The sequence below is a fragment of the Cyprinodon variegatus genome, unplaced genomic scaffold, assembly GCF_000732505.1.
Source record: "Cyprinodon variegatus isolate N-32 unplaced genomic scaffold, C_variegatus-1.0 Scaffold195, whole genome shotgun sequence".
Classification (NCBI taxonomy): domain Eukaryota; kingdom Metazoa; phylum Chordata; class Actinopteri; order Cyprinodontiformes; family Cyprinodontidae; genus Cyprinodon; species Cyprinodon variegatus.
Window position 1 is genome coordinate 620075 of NW_015150648.1, and position 21505 is coordinate 641579.

At 38.0% G+C, this 21505-nt stretch overlaps 1 protein-coding gene across 1 annotated transcript in view; it reads left to right on the top strand.

Annotated features, from left to right (window-relative positions):
- egln1 (egl-9 family hypoxia-inducible factor 1) overlaps positions 1–17772 on the top strand; it is a 30932-nt gene extending 13160 nt beyond the window's left edge. Inside the window, exons 2-5 of the mRNA XM_015379599.1 lie at positions 7010–7129; positions 16866–17002; positions 17083–17150; positions 17227–17772. Of these exons, the coding sequence (XP_015235085.1) occupies positions 7010–7129; positions 16866–17002; positions 17083–17150; positions 17227–17282 (381 nt within the window). The 3' untranslated portion in view covers positions 17283–17772. The remainder of the gene's footprint in view (positions 1–7009; positions 7130–16865; positions 17003–17082; positions 17151–17226) is intronic.
- The last annotated feature ends 3733 nt before the right edge of the window (positions 17773–21505 follow it).

Consider the following 21505-nt stretch of genomic DNA (forward strand, 5'->3'; position numbering starts at 1 on the left):
AAATAATTACAATCCATTATTTTTAGGGAGATTTTTTCATTAATTTCATAATTTTTTATGGAATTTCAGTTTAACAATCAACATGTATTAAATCGACCGAAAACCGTGACCAGAAACCGTGAATCGAACCGAACCATGGATTTTGTGAACCGTTCCACCCCTAATATATATATATGAGTGTCATGGCTACTTGTTGATGGCATTAAAATTATTTCTAAGAGCATCACAAAACATTAAATTAGAGTTACTCATTCCTGTATAAACCCGGTAGAATTCATAGTAATAAATGTCAATATTGAGGTTTTGAATGAAGTTATAGAGAAGTTGGGTCAGTTTACTTAGATTATATTAAGTTAATGAGGTCTGGCTGGTTCCTGTTGAAGTAATTGGCTAAAGATTAGTATGAGTATAGCATAAAATAGAGAAGCACAGTGCCTTGAAACATGCTGTAATTCTCATAAATGTGGTACAGGTAATATTTATGTTGTGATATATTGTAGCCTTTCTGTAAACCTACCAAGACACGCCCAGCTATCCACTGACGGGCCAGGCTATCAGAGCATGAGAGAAGCAGCAAATGACTGATTATATTGTACATATTTTTCATTTTCCACCCTTAGAGTAACACAAATACAACATGCTAATAATAGCTCTTATGCGTCAGACTATCTCCTTTTGATGAGCCTTAGTCACACTTTTCTTAATAAGAATAAATGACTAATTTCCGTCACATTTTTTATGAGTTATCGGATTAGAAGATCTTCAAAATTCCAAGCAACTTACTAAATTTTACAAATGTTTTACTCATTTTAGGTGTTTTTTGCAAAAAATAAAAACACATTTGTGGAATACGTTCTACCTGACATGACTGATCGGCCCATTAGAGTCCCATTTCTCTTGACCTCTTTGTATGGCATATAACATCACTGACACGATGAAAGAAGAAACACTTGTAACTTGCAACACCTTTATTAAAACCTTGTTCCGTTACTGATGTATGATCCCAGTTTGTTTGCTACCTCTGTTTCCTGTTTATTACAGCTCAGTTTATGAAGTAATTGACTAACTCACCCCAGTGGATGGAAATGCATCTAACCTGATTTTCTTTTTTCTGTATTTTTTTAATTGAATTGAATGTGGAAGAATTAGAGATCGAAACTATTCAAAGTGTCCTCCAGGATTCATTAATGATTGATTGAAATTGGAAGTTAATCTTAAGCAGCGTACTGAAATCAGCTTCTGGCTTTATATTTTGCATAAAGATGGTGTTTGATATCAACATTTAAATAGAACCTGGAAGTGAAAATTCAAAAACTATTGCTTGTGCTATTAAACGTCCTTTCACTGTTTACATCCAGCTGTGAACAATAAAGGAGCAAAATAACTCGATGTTAGGGCTGGGTATTGTTCAAAAATTTCCGGTGCCGGTACCAATACCGATACCTTCACTTCGATACCCGTTCCTGGACAAAACTTTTTTCGATACCAGTTTTATAATATCAATTCGAAGAAAAAGAAAATTACACAACATGATAAAGTACAAATCTTGAGTTTTATTTTAAGCTCTGATTTTTCCATTTTCATTTTTCCTCTTACATAAAAAAACAAATTTCAGTGAAGAAGAACAGTTGCAAACAAGTCGGTGTCTAATATTCACTGTTACAATGTGAGGACCTTTTTACTTAGCAGTTTTTCTTTAGAAAAATTAACATGTCTGCTTTCTCAGAAGACAAACAAGCCCTTTGAATGGGATTCCTACTGACAGTGCACAGCCGGTATGTGGGGGTCTGAGCGGCTCCGACAGAAATAGTATTGGAAGGCAGGATGGTAAATCTGGATGAACTGACTGCACTGATTAAGTTTTCAGGTGGATTTTCCCACTTAAAAACATAATAAAACTACTTTATTCCCACTGATCACAGCAAATATAGCTGCAAGGCAAATAAAGGATAGAGTCGTTCCCCCCTACGCGCGTCAGAGAGCCAGAGCAGCAAAGCTGCTTCAGCCACGCGTCAGAAGCTGGTACAAGCAGCAAAAAGGGAGCGATTTTGCTGCTCCTGCTGCGTCCGGTGTAAAAGCAGCATGTTTCATTCAGCTCTGGCTTTGCTCCGCCCACGGGCTGCTGAGAGGAGGATGGTCGCGCCGGCTGCGGTCCGCTCTTCTTGCAGTCAAACACTGAGCAACTTTCTGCTCTTCAATTGTTTCTGTGCACAATGTATTGCATTGCGCACTATTGGCATCAGTCTTAATAAAGTGAAGCCACACTTTTGACCTAGGGGGGCATTTTAAAGGGGTTCCACAACGCTCACAACCAGTTCACAACAGATACACATGAGCCCTGGCTGTAGGCGCGACCAACTATATATTTTACCCGGATGACGCAATCACGTTAAGTGTTACAGCCAATCACAGAGACTTGGTACCGAAAGACGAGGCATGTTTGGATACTCTGTAGAACCGAAGCATTTCGGTCGGTACCATAAAAGAACCGATGTTCGGTACCCAGCCCTACTCGTTGTAGGCAAAAATGTCAGAAGAAACGGAGAGTTCCTCCAACTGTCTTGATTCCCACACTCATTCTTGCTACAAGGTCTCAGTCTAAAACTGTTTGTGCTCCGTGTTTGGATTGGGATCTCTCCTGTGAAGTGAGCAGATCCTTTTCAGCTTTTCCGCTTCGCCCCACCTCAGTCCATCAATCACCACAGTGGATGTAGATGACGTGATACCAGACCAGTAATCAGGTTATCTTAAAAATACATTAAAATAAATGTAGGATTTTGTATTAATGGATTCTGCTCTTTATTATTTATCTATTTATGTAGATCTTTATACAAGCAACTTATATACAGAAATATTGAATCAGTTTAATAAAGTCCAAAATATATTTAAATATATATATATATATATATATATATATATATATATATATATATATATATATATATATATTCTCCTAAATAATGCAAAGGTTTTCTCTACAATGAAAGCCCTGGCTAAGAGCACCAAGTGGCTAGCTTTACAGAAATCTCTAAATCCAAGTTATTAGCCTTAAGCTTTATGAGTAACTCTGGAAAACTTTTCCTTTTGGCTCAGAAACACTTAAAATCTTCTTATTCAGCTACAGGGCTGTTTGCCAACCAGCTGCCTGAATGTTTTAGCTCATTTATCCCTTCGTACTTAAACTTGCTTCTCTTTAAAGCACTTAACCTTTTACTGGATTATTTTTTCCAAACGTGTTTTGTTTTGACTGAATTATAAAAGTACTGAGAAGAAACATGCTACCAGGATATTTAAGTTGACTTTAAATACCACATAATGTTTTGGTCCTGAACCTGTAAAATCCTGGATACCAAAAGGTCCAAACCTTTTAAATGTGTTGTGTAAACACTGCATTATTTTATTTAGTATTTTCATGTTTGTAGTGAGTAATAAAATGGAGCCCCTTCTAGCCTCATTGATGGCCCCTCAGAGCCCGGTTTGGTGACCTCCGTTCCTCCTGTTCTCTGCACGTAAACGCCAGTTGGCCTCTGAAGCTGTGCTTGTGGAATGTAAACAAACAACATGAGGAGCAAGGTCAGCCGCTTAATGAGGGCCACAGAGGAACGCGGAAGAGTGGGTGGCTGAAAAAATGGGAGCTCAAATGATTTTTAAAAGGTCAGGAGCAGAGAGGGATAAGTTTAAAGGCGGCTTTAAAAAATAATCTATGCATCCAAAACCTCTCCGATTATAAACAGTAGTGACCCTTCTGTCGTTTTTGGTATATATGTCACATCTTTTTTTTGGAGGTTTTTGCTCTCACCTGAATAAGGACTTTAAGATGTGTTTCTTCTGTGTGCTTCAGCTTGTTAGGTTCTCATGACCAGAACACATGAAAGGCAAACTGGAAATAAACAGCACTTCATTCAAGGTTGGCACATCTACACAATAGCTCTATGTGATGTATTTTCTGTGAATAAAGTACAACACACTTCCATTGTGTGCCCTTCTGTTTTTTTTTTTCTATTTTTAGTCAATCCAAAAACTTATAGGTCATAAAATCTTGGCATGCTTTTCATCCTTTTTTTTAAAATAAGTCTGAAGAAGAAAAGTTTTCCTTCTGTAGCTGGAGATTTAAGAGAAGACGCCGAGCTTCCGCTAGAAGGACAGAGGAAGGCGAAACTGCTATGTCCGCTGAAGTTCTCTCTGTCACCTTAAGTCGACCCACACACCCCTCACACACATCTGAATCCACACTTGACCCATCTCGAGTCTGGTAGGGTGAGCCCAGCAGTTAAGAGTGGGAGGGGTGACACAGCGGAGGATAATCCAACCTTCCTCACGCTCTGCACGTAGCACAACCATTAAAATAGTGCTCTCTCTGGAGGGAGGCCAGGAGTCAAAGTTTACAGCAGTTCATTCCTCCCTGTGAGCTGCAGCTCCACCCCTCTGCTTTCGCTGTCTGTGCCCCTCTCCCTCTTTCTCTGCGTTGCTATTTAACTCACCAAAACAAACAGAAAAGCAAACCATTGCGTCTTACACACAGGAAGTCCTTTTGTCGGCTATGCGTGAGCCTCACTCAGTTATTTCCAGGATCACCTCATCTTTTTTTTTTTTTTTATGTTAAAGGACCAGAGGAGGCATCCCCCGCCTCCCTCCTCTTTACGTTGGAGTTCTGTTGTTTTCAACCTTTGAAGGCCCTGATATCGTGCATTCCAGTGGTAACCTGCATCTCCGTAGATGTAAGCACAATGCCGACAGACGCAAGCAGCTCAGATCAGATGCGCAGGAAAACAAGATTGTGGCGCACATGTGATGTCAAAGACTGCAACTTTTAAATGGAGTTTTTTTTTTTTTTTTTTTTTTTTCCTAACTTGTCTTTTCATTTCTGCAGACATTTTCCTTTTGCATCCAAATATTCACACACCTATTGAAGAACAAATTGTGAAGAGGTTTACTCTGCTTCGGGAGTTTATAATAATGTTGCTATGGTTTATGTTGATGCAAGTTCCTGAAAGAATGTGGCCCAACTTGCCTTTTCTCCACCGTATCACTGTGTTGATGCTGCTGTGTATGAGGGCTGATCTGCTTCTGTTGGTGCATGTTTACCGGTCACCTCAGATCCACTTTCAGCTCAGACACTGTTGCTGTATTCAGCCAGGTTAATACTTCAGCGTATGCAGCAGTTTTAAACGATCTCAAAACCATTAAAATGTTCAGTCCTTTATATCAGTTTCCACCCAGTTGTGTAAAACAGAGGCAGCAGAGTTTTTCTCCAGCTCGATGAAGCATGGAGCAGCAAGACCCCTTGTTGCTGCGCACTGCTTGTCAGCTGGCTGAAAGATGAGACGGATTTGGACGGATCCCCCCCAAAAAAAATCAAATCTAAATGTTTGTTCCTCAATGGAAACGAGCATCTTTATGATGGAAATTAAGCAATAAAAACAGTATCAGTTTAAAAACAAACTTATTCCATCCAAAACTGTTTACTCAGTTCCGAGAGAAAAAACAAAATTTTTATTTTTTCCTTAAAAAATGTTTTTTTATATTTGCCAAGCAGCGTTTTCCATGTTTCCGTTGATAAATGGAAGCTTTATCTCATGAGCTTTAAGTGTGAGATTTGAAAGCCTCCTTTGCCATCACCCTAATTTTTACTTCTCTCCACTGATTCTCCGTCCGATTGAAGTCTTTGGCTAGCCCACTGCAAAAAGAATTTAATTCCAAACTCAAGAAACCTGTTGGTAAAATAAATAAACCTAAAAGAATAATTTTAAGTGTAAGTATTTAAATTACACTTGTGGTACTGTTTGGTATGCAACGGGAGCACTAGCTGACTGATTTAGTGGCCTATATTAAAATAGGAAATGTTGCAATTTTTGCTGTGTTTTCTAAGATCTGAGCCTGGATCTGAGATCTATAAACTGTTAATCATTATCCCTGCATTTCTTTAAAAAATGTAAATGATGTATAATAAGGTGTGTTTAAGAGTTTATTGTAGCCATAAGGTCAGGGGCGCAAATGAACTGTTATATTTAGGATGTTACGGTTAGATCTCAGACGTTCCTTTTTGAAATTTCTGCCAATTTTAATACATTTGTAAAAATGCAAATGATGCAAATAACTCTGGATCAATTATACAGTTATTTTTTGTGTGTCTACACCAAACTGCTCGCTCACCAAACCCCTGGTGCTTGAGGGCGGGGAAATCTTCTTCAGGCTCTGGTTCTCTACCAGAGGCCTGGGAGTTTGAAGGTTCTTCACAGTATCTTAGCCGTCTCTAGAACTGCACATTTCTGGACTGAGATGTCTGACTTTTTTTTATCCAACAGATACCTGGAAAAACATCAAACTACTGCTGTTGTACCATTTTGAATTTGACGGTTATGATATATGGGAGGGTATTCAATAATGTGATGAAAGAAATGGAAGGTTTAAAAACACTCTTAAGAGCCCTCTGATACTGAGACTTTATTATGTATTTTTTATTTGATTCCTAAAGCAAGCTTCTTGTTTCAAACACCCAGGAAGAAAAATGTTACTTGTTTTTTTCCTATTTTAAAAATGTATGTTTTTCCTGTTAGTCCAGGATGTTGGAATTACCTCTGGTGCTTTTCCTTTTCATCGAGGGGTATTTTCTACAGAGTGCCAGTTTTCTGTTTACTCCAAGAAGTATACAAGAGCTAGTGGGTTTCACAGCCAACTGTCAGCAGATCGTGGAAGTCTTATAACAGCAGGAAAGGGCAAAGGGAAGTTATCATGCAGCACAATATTCCTGGTTTATGTTCTCACATGATTCAGAAGGGGTATTATAGGGCAGGCGGTGTGAATCCGGCCTCTGCTTATTTCCATTTTTATTTAATTTACGTTTACTGTTTGAACAGGTTGACTTGAGTTTCATTCACTCTTGAACTCGTTTTCCCTTCACTTTCCAACTTAATGTCCGTTAGAAGGTTAGTGACAGTAGAAGCGTGCTTGTTTCACTGTGAGTCTGTTTATACTAATCACATTTTTCCATCTCTATCTCCCTCCTCAGGCAATGGTGGCCTGTTACCCGGGAAACGGAACTGGTTATGTGCGCCATGTGGATAATCCCAATGGCGACGGACGCTGCGTCACATGCATATATTACCTTAACAGAGATTGGAATGCCAAGGTATGAGAGTAAAGTCTGAGAAAAGAGTTGATTTAAAGAACTTTCTTTTTCTGCAAGCTGATTTTTAAGAAAGTGCTCCAAAAATGTAGGTTGAATTACAGAATCAGAATGAATGGATTGAATGTTTTTTTTATTATTATTACTGAGAATAGCTTTTGAGTAAAACTGTCAGTTAGAAATAAGGGGAAAGAAAAAAATTGAAGGGAAGAGATGGTGAACTCATTCAAGTTTGCTGGTTATATGAGATACTCTGATAATTTTTTTAGCTATTTAATTTTTTGAGGGGAATGTTTAAAATAGCTAAAAATAATGCTGTTCTTCTAAAGTAAACAATGCATTATGTTTCTGAGCTTAGGTATAAAATTATCATAAATAGAAGGCAAGAGTGAGGTTTTTTATAGCTGGTTATTGGGCAACCAAGACTTTTCGTCAGGAAAAGCAAATCCAAGATAAATACCAGATTCAAGTATAATGATCTGCTTTGAAAAATTACATTTCAATTAACTTTAAATAAAAAATATAGTTTAAATATCTCTAATTGAGAATTTAGAAGAAAAAAAATATAACTAAAACAAAACCAGTGAAATAAAAAATATGCTGCAAGAAGAGGATCAGTTCTGATTTTTAGAGCCTGACGGCTGGTTGGTCTGAATAAGGATCTGCAGTGGGAAGTTGATGATCGTGATTGAAAAAAGCTTGTGCTGACTCAGAGACCACAGTGACCAGATTAAAATGAATGGGTCAAAAATATGTGGTGAGTTTATAAAGAGCTCGTCTAACACAAATAACCTGGATATATGTACAAAATCTACTGAGAGCAGAGACACATCATCCCACTGTTTCTGGAAATGTTAAATTATACACGCAAGTTTTGGGAAGCTTCAGTTAAAAAAAAAATACTTTAAAACCTTTTCCATCAATCTTTTTATTCTAGGCATATATCCAGGAAGACATACTCGATAAAAACAAGAAGCTGTTTCTGGAACTAAGCCCGTTCTTTTCTAAGAAATGTATTGCACTTCAGCAGAGGAAAATTACAACACCACATGCGGTACAGTGGTTTAAACAAATGCTGTTAAATTTACTAATGGAAGAGAAGGGGTGTAAATCACATCAATCAAGGCGATTCGATTCAGTATCGATTTCCTGACCCAACAATTCGATTATTTTCGATACTCAGGAATACACCACGATTCGATTCGATTAATTGGTAATTTTTTTTTGTTTTTTTTACCTTACCGGCTAGACAAGGTTTCAAATTTGACATAAATCAATGAAAGCTGTAATATCGTCATGCATTTTTTTTTTTTGAGAAACAACAGAAAATAACAGAATTAAAAAGTTGTACTCCAACTCATTCACTGAAAAAGATTCTGAAAGGCCTTGCATCAAAAAATACTGCACAAAATCAGTGCAATGAGTGCAATGCAATACCTCGGCTCCAGACGTCCCGCCCCCACCACAGACGCTCCGCTGCACCTCTCCCAAATTGTAGCTGACTGCAGACAGTGCCGCAGACAGGAGGCCGGCTTGTTTTTTCTTTTTTATGACTGAAATTGCGAAAAACAACTCGTAAAGTTTGACCCGCTAGAAGAGCGAGGTGCGCGAGAACGCTGGGCCCCTTTTTCCACCTGGATCTCCGCTCTTTTTGGCCCTCATGTCCCTCCGTCGTCGGACTAAACTCGTCCCCACTTCCTCACCGCCTCGGCCGTATCTAGATCCACAGTGTGTAGCACAGACCACGCTTTAATATTTAGCATAAATCAAAAATGTCTGTGTCAAGCTCACTGCAACAAACTGCTGTAATATAACCAGGAAGTGCGGTAGGAGGGTAAAATAGGTTTAGCACCACCGCAGCACGGGAGGGAGAATTACGCCCAGGAGCAAATGGATAAAAATAGACCGGAGGAAAAAAAATACATGAATCGATGCATCGGATTGTCGGCTGTTGGATCGATGCATCGATACAAAACTATTATTATTTACACCCCTAGGAAAGAGTAACTTAAATGCTGAAGGATAGCAGAAGGCATTTGAAAATATTTTGCTGCATTTAATAAAAACACTGATTTAAACCTGGTCGATCCTGAAGATGGCTGATATTTTTAAACTTTGCAGCTTCTAACTCTAATATTATAAATATAAAAGGAAAAAAGGAAGAGGGTTCATATAGATGCGCATATATGTATTTTTATGCATTTAAGACAAGTTACTCTTTGTAATATACCACAGATATCTTTGCAAGGATATTTTATGTTTTGTTGTTTGTTCTCTGTCTTAAGCAAAAAAAAAAAAAAGTTGTAAAGCCACAATGTATATTAGACACATGATTAGTATATTTGAAGAAATGCATTAGGGCTGATACAATAAATCAGATTAATCGTGATTAATCGATTATTGAAATGATCGGCTACTAATTTAGTAATCAATTCATCATTAACTGGAGTAGAGAGATTCTAAAACGTGCCTTTAGTTGACAGAACGACCCACTTAGAGCAGTTATTATATCAAAATTGTAAAAAAAAAAAATAAAAATATGTAAAGCATTTTGCATTTAACATTTTCTCTTTCAATATTCTCGATCCAGCACTCAAGTGGAAAAGTTTTAGTTTAACTTGGTTTAATTTCATAAAATGTCTTTTTTAAGAAACCTTTGGCTATCTGATTATTAATCGATTAATCGAAAAAATAAATGACGGATTAATCAATTTGCAAAGTAATTGTTAGTTGCAGCCCTAAAATACCTTACTCCACCTGTTGAAGCTGGATCATAGTAAAGATTGTAAAAAAAAAAAACAAAAAAACAAAGTCTTAGTAGTTTAAAAAAAACAAACTCCCAACGATTAGATAAAGTAGTGTTTAATAATTTACACGTCACTTATGACTATTTATTGTATCAGTTAATTAGACAATCATGATCTTCTGACCCTTTACAAACCAGTCATATTTTGGTCACTTTTCAATTATGCTAAATCATTAACCATTACAATTAGCTTTATTGGCTAAGATTGTTAGCATAAACAAGGATTTTGGTTTCAAACAGTAACAGCAGACTGATATTCAGTAGAAAATGTATATTAGGAGGTAGAAGAAAGAGCATTTACTTATGTTTATCTTTAGACAATTTTCCTTTTTTAATTTTATGATAAACTTTCAAGTTGGTTCCAAATTTAATTAGTGTTCTGCATGTTTATTCTCCTGCTGTCTTAACTCATTTTGACTTTGAGGTTGTGGATTTGACTTGGATTTTTATGTCAATACATCGGCTTCCTTTATGACCTATGCACCTTGAAACGGCAAACAAATGATGTGGCTTAGATCCATTCATTTTGATTTATTACTTTTCTTAATCTTCCCACTTTTTTTTTCAGACTTGGTCAAGAGACGCCAAGTTTCCTTGTTTATCTGTATTGTAACAGGGCTTTCCACGGGTCATCAAAAAGCATTAAGTCATTAAATTATAATTTTTTTAAATTAAGGCCTTAATTGGCAATAAAACTCATTAAACATGATTATAGTGGCATTTAAAATGCTTTATTTAGACATAAATAAATAAAAAAATATAAATATTGGCCTATATATAGATCTATATCTATAGATATAGATATATATATATATAGATAGATAGATGGTTCCGCTTCAAGTTGATCGTAAAGACATACGTTTTGAAAAGAAGCTCAATGTGAAAAAGCTAGAGAATGGGGGGAAAAAGCAATTTTCAACAAAAGTGACAGGAAAACAAGGATTTCGGGACACGGCTACTTCCTGTCGACGGTAAAGATGACGAAAGATTTTGCCGTGTTGTATATATATATATATATATGAGAGTCATGGGTTCTTGTTGATGGCATTAAAATTATTTCTAAGAGCATTAAAAAACATTAAAATAGAGTTACTCATTCCTGTATTAACCCTATGTAAATCCTTTCCCTGCAACGGTTACAGTGTGGGTGGTGTCAACTAATTGAAGGTGTTGCATTATATCTGTAAGGCCCATGCATCATCCCCTGACTGATCTGGAACACTGTTGACAAATGAACCATTGTCATTTGGTCTCTTATTAACCCGACCACATCTTTGGTGAGCTGTGCTGCTGCTTTACAAACTATTTAAAGCTGCAAGACAACTGAGAGAACCTTCAACTTGTATAAAGAATTTGAAACTGAAGCATTTAAATTCCATAATGAGGGAGGCTTACCCCTTGCTCACACTGGCTCCGGTGTGGTTACTGAGCCGACGGAGACCGCAACTCCCGCACACCCCCTCTCACACCGCCCTTTTGACTACGGTGGGGTGCGGCTCTGCGGCTCCGGCAACAGGTCCGGAGATTTAACTCGCGAGAACAGAAGTTCACTAGAGTTCACGTAACTTCACGCGATAACACGGCCCAAATAAGGATATTTGCGAGAGCTTGTTGCGGAGGGCTCCGGCACGCCGCAAGCATAGCTTTCTTGCTGAATTTTCTGCAGCGCCGAAGTGTCTCGGTAACCGCAGCCGGACAGTTCAGCAGCCGGTGAGAGAGGTTTTCGTCTTTTTAATGACTTGGAATCACTGCGGCGCCGCACCCACCGCACCGCAACGGTAAGACCGGAGTCGGTGTGAGCCGGGGGTTACATGTGAACTTCTATGAAGCACTTCTAAATCTATTGGGGAAAATAAACAATATTTTATTAATATTTTGATATTATTAACTACTAGAACCATTCCAGCTAAAACAAAATACCTATAATTGGTGGAACCTTTAACGATTATAGACATTAAAGGTCAGTCACATTGGCTTGAAAGTGTCTTTAAAGACAGATTTCAGGTCTTACCAAAGATTTACTACTAGATTTAGTTGTGGACTTTGACTAGGCCACTTAAACATGAATAGTTTTGCTTTGACCCAGTGCAGTTCTATGTTGGAGCTCTATGCTGGAAGGTCCACTACTCACCCAATCTCTAGTCTGGTTAAGGTTTTCTTCTAAGATTAGGTCCATCTATCTGCCATTCAATCTAAATAAATTTAACAAAGAGTAATGATGCCAGCCGCCATGTTTCACAGTTGGAATGGTGCATTTAGGGTGATCTACAGTGGGGCTGTGTCCGAATGTCCGCCCTGACCCATAAATCCCTCAATCACTAAATAGAGTAGGAACTATATAGTGGACTTCATAGTGAACTCGGTTAACTGACCGTTGGGACAGATGATCACTATTTTTGGCTTCCAGTTGGTCACGTGACTCCGCCTCTGTGAACTGTGCTTACGCCATTTTTGTTAAGGGCAGATTATACTTCTGCAACCGCAAACATCAGATGTCGCCTGGGTCTGGTTGCAAACCAGTTTGGCTGGTATGCTTCTGCACTGTCGGGCTGGAATTTCTAGGGAAGCACAGCAGTTTCCCGCCAAAGCACAAGGTCAGAGTGTATTCGAGAACTCTCAAGAAATTTGGCGGATGATCATGAGAACTTCGGCGGCGCCTGTGGGAATGTTTATCTTCCAAAACAAAAATGGCGCGTCTGCAAACTATCATGGTCACGGAGATGGATCTAGAATTGCTAGACATCGAAGAGGAACAGGTTCTGTTATTGAAGTTGGAAAAAAGACATAGGAGGTCGCTTAGGATGTCCATTGTAGTTGTTCCTCGGCACCCAATCGAGAAGGAAAACCACACAGACATCCAGAAAGGCATAACAAGGACCTTTCACAGCTGCTTTTTGTCTGCGCACTTCCGCATGAGGTCTGCACGGGTTTGCGACTGTCCGACATGTAGTCAGCACAGAGACAGATTTGACTGTTGCAGAGGCTATGCGTCAAAAGCATAAATTGGCCTTTATTTGTACCCAACAACGAGCCGCTGTGACAACAAATCCCATTATGCTTTGCGAGGAGAGCTCTCCTCATAAAGCATATCTACTCGTCTAGTGACCACGGATGGTCACTACTTTTCAAGGTGCATTGTGGGAAATTTCCAATCCACTACTTTTTCATCTATTCGACCTTTGGACACTCATCTAAAATGGCGTAACCACTATATAGTGCCCTATACAGTGATTAGGGTGGACATTCACACACAGCCTCTTTATGTAGACCTAAAATTGTTACTGCTTTGTCCCCCTCTGTGGCCTATATAAAACTGCAGACAGGACTTCTTATGACTTTCTGCCAACAATATTCTTCCATCAATGGCAGATTAGTAGATTGCATCACTGATGGCTGTCATGTCTGCTCTTTTTTCCACCAGAGTTTCATTTTTCTGCAGCTCCTTCAGAGTCGGCAGGGGGAATTTTAGCTGATTGTCAGATTATTAACCCGTTTGTCTAACCTATCTGAACTATCCAGTCTAAGGTTTACAGTTTTTTTACACTTCTCTTTTCTTAAGCGAGGGGTGATGGATTTATTTTGAGACATGTGTAGGCAGTTGGCTGCACTGGATTATATTTAGCAATGTCAGAGTAAAGGCGACTAAATACAAATGTTTACTTATGAGATCTTAAACTCTAAGGTTATTTTTGTACCTTTCACTTCACAGCTATGCACTACGTTATGTTAGACAATCTGATAAAATCCCAGTAAGATATGTGAGCTGTGTGGCCTTTCAATGAATTCTTTAGCATGGCGCTGCATGTTTAAGTGCACATGATTAACCGTCAGTTAAGCAGTGAATAAAGCCTGTATTTTTCAGAATGAGTCCGATTTACTGTAAACCTTGATGAGGAAGATAACAGCTCTGCTGGTTTCTGCAGCGACAGCACGTGACTTCCTCTTGTGAGAGGTTCTCTCAGATGTCATGAGGGTGTCAAACTTTGGCACATTGTCTGACAGACTGAAGAGACAAAAAGAATTTTCTACAGGGCTGCTGTCACCCACCATCTTGGTTTTTATTTGTTTTTTATTATTATTCAGAGAGCTGTTAATGCCCTAAGATTTTCCTAACACCCTCCAGGTGTTGATGCTCACACCAAATCAGTTTAGTAATATGAGGCGTTGGCCTTTTCTTAGTTAGACTGCACATTACGTCAGGGTTAAACTGGTGTTAAACCCTTTGGTCTTTAGTCCATCTGTCCTGTTGCGGTTCCAGTGTTTTGATTAATTCCTGGTAGTCACACCACTGGTTTTCCCCTCCAGTCAACATATTTCAAATGAGAATAACATTTCATGCCCACCAAAGGGCGTGCACCTTTTTAGCACTCTGGGTTTGCGTGTGAACGCAGGGTCCTATCATATCAGCAAAGTGAGAATTTAGGCAACAGGCTTGCAGCAATCTGCTTTTTCACTCTCCAGGTCCTTTATCCAGCCGGAGCAGTTTTCCTGTGGGTTATTCTTCCTATCCCTCTACAGGAAAGCCGTCCCCTGCTGCTGCTTCCTATCCTGAGCTTTTCTCCTGGCCCTCCGGCTTGGACAGCGCTCTGCCTTAAACATTCTCGCTCCTCTTTGATCTGGTTTTTAAAATGGTTGCCTTTATAAGCTTTTACATGAGCATGTCCATAAATAACTTCCAAAAATTCAATCTTTTTCTATCTTATAAACTCATTTTAACCAGAGGCTATTTGTTCATTGTGATTATTATGGCCGACAGTGAAGAAAAAACCGATATAGTGTTTTTCTTCAGTAATCTTAATATATGACTAAGGAATGAAAATGACAGATGTCCAGCAGACAGTTGCTTATTCCCCCCACAAGGAAGTTTAACCTGATCTACAAAGAGGAATAGCTCTGGTCTTTAAATTAAAAATCTATTTTGGGTCCGGAGAGATTCAAGATCCCTAAAATCTGGATGCAGTTGATTCCAGGCATGTTGTATTTGAGCATTTTAATGGAAAGTTGGGTGGAATAAACTACCAGACATTGGTGTTTTCTCCAAAGTGAGATTCTAGAATTGACAATAATGTAGGCAGCCATGACATCTGCTAGTGTTTGAGCCCCTTTTTGTTTTTTTTTAATCCTAATTAAGCACAAAAATCACCCAGAAAATGTTAATGCACCACATCTACACTCCGTTGACGGTTTTTATGATGATGCTGATGTCATGTTAAGGCAGGACTGTACTTATTAACACAGTAAAAAGTGCAGAAACCTGCTTTAATGATCATGGTATCATTCTGCCTTATGGGTTAGTAAACAGGCTTGAACAAAAAAAAAAAAAAATCAGAGCTCTCTAATCCAGATCCTAATCATAAACGGTGATCCAATATTTTCCAACTGTGGATATCGATATGTGATAATAAATCTGAGTTTTTAGAGCTTTCCTGGATAATGATGCCCACAGCCGGCTTTCTATAAGGAATATTGTAAATTGCAGGGGTTGACTAACTATGAAATTTTACAAGATTATGGCAGGAATAAAAACAAACATGTAAATGCTGCAGACTGTTATTTATTCAGATTACCAATAAAAACACAACCTCAGTGCAGCAGACTGATTTTCTTCATATCTTTCATATGCTGCAAATCATATTTTATTATTAGTCTTGTTTGATATCCCTATATTCCAACATTACTTTGTGTTTTCAATATCTGGAAGCCACAATTAATCAGTGAGCAGCCTGGGACGCTTAACAAGGTGTAACTGATCTATAAGCTTTACTTACATTTTGGATATAAATGATAGGGATGCACGATATTGGGATTTTGGCCGATATCCGATATGCCGATATTTTAAAACTCATGTAGCCAATAACCGATACCGATGTTAAAGCTTGACAAAAATAAGTAGTCATTGAAAATAGCAGTTTTGTTATCCATTTCTGACACTTTGAAAAATAATATACTCAAATATATTTTCATATGCTGATATCAAATTGATTTTTAAAAACGCGGTATCGATCTATTTTACTTTCAAAGTCTCGTGAAATTTCATCGTTCTGTTACAAACTCGTGATATTTTGCAAATTCTTGTGAGATTTTGTTAGTAAAATAGATCGATACCGCGTCAATATATCAACATATAAAAATATGGCAAAATTTCTTTAATTTTCGGGGGATTTCGTAGCATAACGATGACATATAGCAATATTTCATTAGTAAAAGAGATTGATATGGTGTTTTTAAACGGCAATATATCAGCATATGAAGATATTGTGATATTCTAATGTATCAATATTTTTTTCCTCATCTTTAGAAGTTTTTAATTCTGTAAAAAAGAAGTCTTTGAGGAAGAAGTAGTATTTTTTTTTTTTTTTTTTTAGACTTTAGAAACTCAGAAGCTGATCAAATATCGGGTTAAATATCGGTGGGGTGGCCGATGTCCGATATTCAGTTTTAAGGCCGATACCGATAGGGGGCCGATTATATCGTGCATCCCTAATAAATGAGCTTTTGTAGGATTTCATTCTTCATTTAATTTCATGTATTTTGAAACATGATATGATTTAACAATATTTACATTAAATGCTTCACAAACATGCATCATGTTTCAAAAAGGATGAAGCATAAGCTTATTAGGACCTACCCCTCAGTTACATGTGTCATGGTGGTAAAGGACAATTATTTACAGTAAGACAAACAATATACCAACTTTTTGTATATTACTCTTTTTTTGTATTCATCAAAAATACTTTTCTTATATTCTTTTTTGAATTGCTGGATGCTTTTACATTGTTTAATGTTTTCAGGCAAGCTGTTCCAGAGCTTCACTCCGCTAATTGATAAACTAAAGCTTCTTTTTGCTGTTCAAACATTCTTGATTCAGATGTTTGTAGTTTCAGCGTCTCCTTTGGTTTGTTGTCGTCTAATGGTGATACTCTGCTCTCTCAGGAACACGGTGGCCTGCTTCGAATCTTCCCTGAAGGAAAGGCCCAGTTTGCTGATATAGAGCCAAAATTTGACCGTCTGCTACTCTTCTGGTCAGACAGACGGAACCCTCACGAGGTTCAGCCTGCTTTCTCCACAAGGTCGGCTTCAATGTCTGCACACACTCAGCCCAACCCCTCAGTTCAGCTGCGGCTCACCTCGTCTCCTTCTATCTCTCTAGGTATGCCATCACAGTGTGGTATTTTGATGCCGACGAGCGAGCCAGAGCTAAGGAAAAGTACTTAACAGGTAGGGATCAACAGAGATTCTGATTGTTTCTGAGCCTTTGTTTTCCACGGCTTACCTCCGTTTCCTGTGTGTGCAGGTGCAGGAGAAAAGGGAGTAAAAGTTGAGCTCAACAAGTCATCGGATCCCAGCTAATAGGATGACTGCGTCCCGTGCAAACATCCATCAAGTGCTCTATCCTAAGAAAGTGGCCTAAAGAGAGCATGTGTGTGTTTTTAACATAGGAACACAAGTTAGTTTTGATGAGTGGGTGTAAGATCTTTATTTACAAAGACAAAGGAGAACAGAATTCAAATATACACTACTCTCAGCTCATTTATGGTTAACCTGGGCGACCCAGAGGACATTGATTGTCATAACATTGTACTAAAAGGGATTGTATGCTTTTTGTTTTCTCCTCTTATTCATAGAGAATGCGTCTACAGTACAGCTGAGCTGACTAAAGGAAAAAAAAGCTTTAGATCCTGATTGTTTTAAATTGATTCCTTAAAGGTACAGTGTTGAACTTTTCATGTTTTTTTTTTTTCTTGCATCAAATGGGTTGTTAAAATAAGCTACTTCATGCACGTTAGTGTTCAATAAGTTCAGGAATGGCGCTATTTGATTAAAAACCAATTGCTCTCTGCCCAAACTGCGTCAGTCTTAGTTCGAGTTCATAACTCTGCAGTAACTTGGATCTATGTTTTAGTGGCCTTGTTTTCTTTTTCTCACTCAGTAACACGAACTGTCTGATTCAATGTTACTCAGAGACTTACATAAACATTATCTTTGAGTGGGATGCAGCCTGGCTTGCTTTGATCTGCTTAAAACAAAGTGCTGGGCGCCCTCTGCAGAACACTTTTTGTGTAGAGCACCTTCAGATTTGTGCCAATGTTTGTTTTGTTTTTTCTGGACCTGTGGATGAATGAAAATGAGTTGCTGCTCCGAAGGACCCGATCTCTATAGGTCTAAACTAGATATAGGCCAGCTAGAGATCCACACGATGTAATAAGCCGGCTTTAAAAAAGCTACCTATTACTGTATTGCCGTGTTTGCAACAAAATAAAAAAAAAAAACTGTTGTTTTCAAAGTAATAGCAGTGTGTGGTAAAGTGCAGATGGCCGTACAAAAACAGCAATATCCAGGTTTCTTTAAGAGCTCAATGAAGAACTGAGGATGGATGAATATTTAGTTTCCTTTTAAACAACTTGTTGAAACAGCCGTTCTAGAGTGTTTAGTCCTCAGAATAAGGCAGCACAAACCTAGCCTCGTGAGACCATCCTGATCTCGCGAGCTTTCAAGGTTTCACTCGCTAATCAGTCTGGAGACTCTCCGTTAAAGAAAGTTTAGAGCAGTTCACCAAATGAACGTCCAATCAGCGTTGGCTTTGAGGCGGGTTGAGGTGTGACGCAACGAGAAGCTCGACAGTTCAGTCTAAAGAACATGGCGGCTTCAGCCGATGAAACTAGCGTTAGCGTGGCTATCGAGCAAGTTTTATCGGAATTACAGAGTATTTCTTCACTGAAAGAAGAGCAAAACACTGCTCTGGAGGCTTTTCTCAGAGGAAAAGATGTTTTTGCTCTTCTCCCGACTGGTTTCAGCAAGAGTTTGATCTATCAATTGGCTCCTCTTCGTCGTCGCTCTGTTAGTACGTCATATGCTTCGTTGATCTGATTGGTTTATTTGGCCCGTCTATCACCAACATAGGCCAATCAGCTAACCAGTATTTTTGCCCCTTCCCAAAATTACTTCAACGGAAGGTTTCCAGATGGATATGTGGAGCAAATCCATCTGGCGGAGTCAGGTTAGCACAAACTGACCTATTTCTCTTTAGCAGATGTGTTTCAACGAAAAGACTCTGCTGGGTGCATCACTCAGATCCTTTTCAAATGACATTTCATCTTTGGTTGGCCTCTTGACATTTATTACTATTCTTCATTCTGTGCAAATAGTAGGTCTCTTTCCTTGCATATCATTCTGGGTTTAATTTCTATTTTTAAGCAACATTTTCTGTGTTTTGCTTCCAAATTTGTCTCAACAAAACCCTTTCAATCATTGATCTAGTAACACAGAACAAGGAACATTTATAGTGTGACTTTTTGATCTCTATTTCTCATGTAGAAATCTTAAGTTCTACTAAAACGTGTTTATGATCTGCTTAGATGACGGACTGCTATTATTTTGAACACAGCTGTATATAACATGATACAGTCACTATTGCCAAAAAAAGAATTATTACAATGTAATATTTATTAAATTGTCATTTTGTGACAGTCCCGCTAAATTTAATCATATAATTACATTTATTAAGCACTTTCAAAGTGTGGTGAAGAGCCATCTAGTTAAATATAACAATGTCCATAGTTACAAACCTGCAAAGCAATCAAAAGTGAAAATAAAAATAATGATCAAAATGAAAACACATATATAAGAATGCATGAAAAAGGATGACTGACAGAAATTTGTCAGAGCAACAAATTAAATATCAGCTGACCCGCCCTGCCTAATGTCTGGTAATGCTAGTTTACCAGTGTGAACCGGCCAATCCTGCACCGTCTTTGCTCTTCTGTTTTTCTAACGGAGAAAGACGAGCCGATATGGGATGTTTAAGTAGTTTGGCTATCTGCTGTGATCGGTTAATTAAAAGGCATCATTTGTAAAAATGGTAAATTGAAGGGTGATGCAAAAGGCTTTGTTTTGATTGTAAATGAGAGAAAAGCAAAGTGCACCCTTTGCAGGTTTGCAGAGATGATTCTTTGCTCCACGGAGCTTTAGAAAAGCGTCAGTCTCTCCACCTGTTTCTGCAACTGATTGGGAAGGGCAGTGATGGCATCAGCAACTGATAAAAAAAGATTTTCAAAGGTTTCTTCGATGACAATGATGCATTTTAGAGGATGCATCCTCTAAAAAAAATATATAAAAAAACTTGATGAAAAAGTATTATGTCGGATTTAATGTGAAGGCTAAAAGGCTTATAGACTAGAAATTAACACCCTTGAAGTAGTGAATAACTAACAACTTCCCTTCCTTTTCCCACCACTGCTGAATGCAGCACTGTACGGTAAATATTGTGTGTTTAACAGGAATGCAAAGGTTCCAGTTCTAGTTCCTCTGTTCTGTGATACCTCTAACACTCTGCTTCAATCTGCACATGCTACGTGGTGAAATCAGGCAAAAAAAGGCAGCAGACCTTTAAACTGCAGCTGACCAACAGGTTTTCTGTATTAAGACTGCTGCTTGCTTCTTTTTTTCCAAAAGGAAAAAAAAAAATGTTTTTTCAGTATTTAGCGTTTAGAATTAGTCTAAATGTTTAGCATTACTGTGACTAATCGATCCAAAAGCAAGGATTGCATCTGGATCACATTTCTTGCTTTACATCATTTGAAAATGTTTTGCTAAAGATCCATTGATGACATTCTGCAGTGCATCGCTTTAAATAATCACTAAAGCTGCTCATTGAATTAACTCTGCAGACAGCAAATCCCTTCAAAAATGACTTTCCTGGCTAATTCTTATTATTCAGTGTTCTGCATTATGTACCTGTTGAGTTATGTTCTCAGTTTATTTAATTTTTTTTCCCCAGAGTTTTTTTTTTTTTTTTTTCCTGACTATCTTTTAAACATCAACCTCACATTGAATTGTGATTGTTAATATCTTGTAGTTAAGCAACAGCTTAAGTCTTAACAATCAGGGTACATTATGTATGTAGAGCTTCTAGAGTGCATTCATTCATCTTTGAAAGCAGCTCAATAAAATTGAGAGAAGTGTGAAATAAATCAACCTTCTAGTCTTTGCTTTTTCTACCGTTCAACAAGCTGTAAAGCTTCTCTCTTTTAATTTTTAAATGAAATATTGTATTTCAAAGATTTATCCATTGTTTATTTAAATTGTGTATTTCTCATGGTTTGGGGTTTTATTTTTGTTTTTGTTGGATTCTATTTGTGCAAGAAATTAAAATTAGCTTTCGTATTTTTAAACATCTTATTTGAAAAATTCAAGATTTTTGCAAACTTTTTAAAAGACCCGCCCTCTCCACTTAAAAAAAAAAAAGCAGCACATGCACAACACTGTACCTGTTACCGAGAGCGAACGCCTATTCAACACGTGCAAGAGTGTGCATGAGCCCATGTCTCCTCGTGCACGCTCTGTTTAAAAGTTGCTCATACAAGCTTACTTTCCAAAAGAAGTTTTGCAAACTGTCAGACTCACCACCGGTAAGTGAAAATGGGAACGGGCACGGAGGACGGCCTTATGTAAACCTATCAACAGAATGATTGACATTTAAGACGACCACTTATTTTGATGATCCACCTGGAAAAAGAACATCTTCCACCATAATTTTTAAAATGGTAATAAACTATGATTTACAGGGTTGTTTT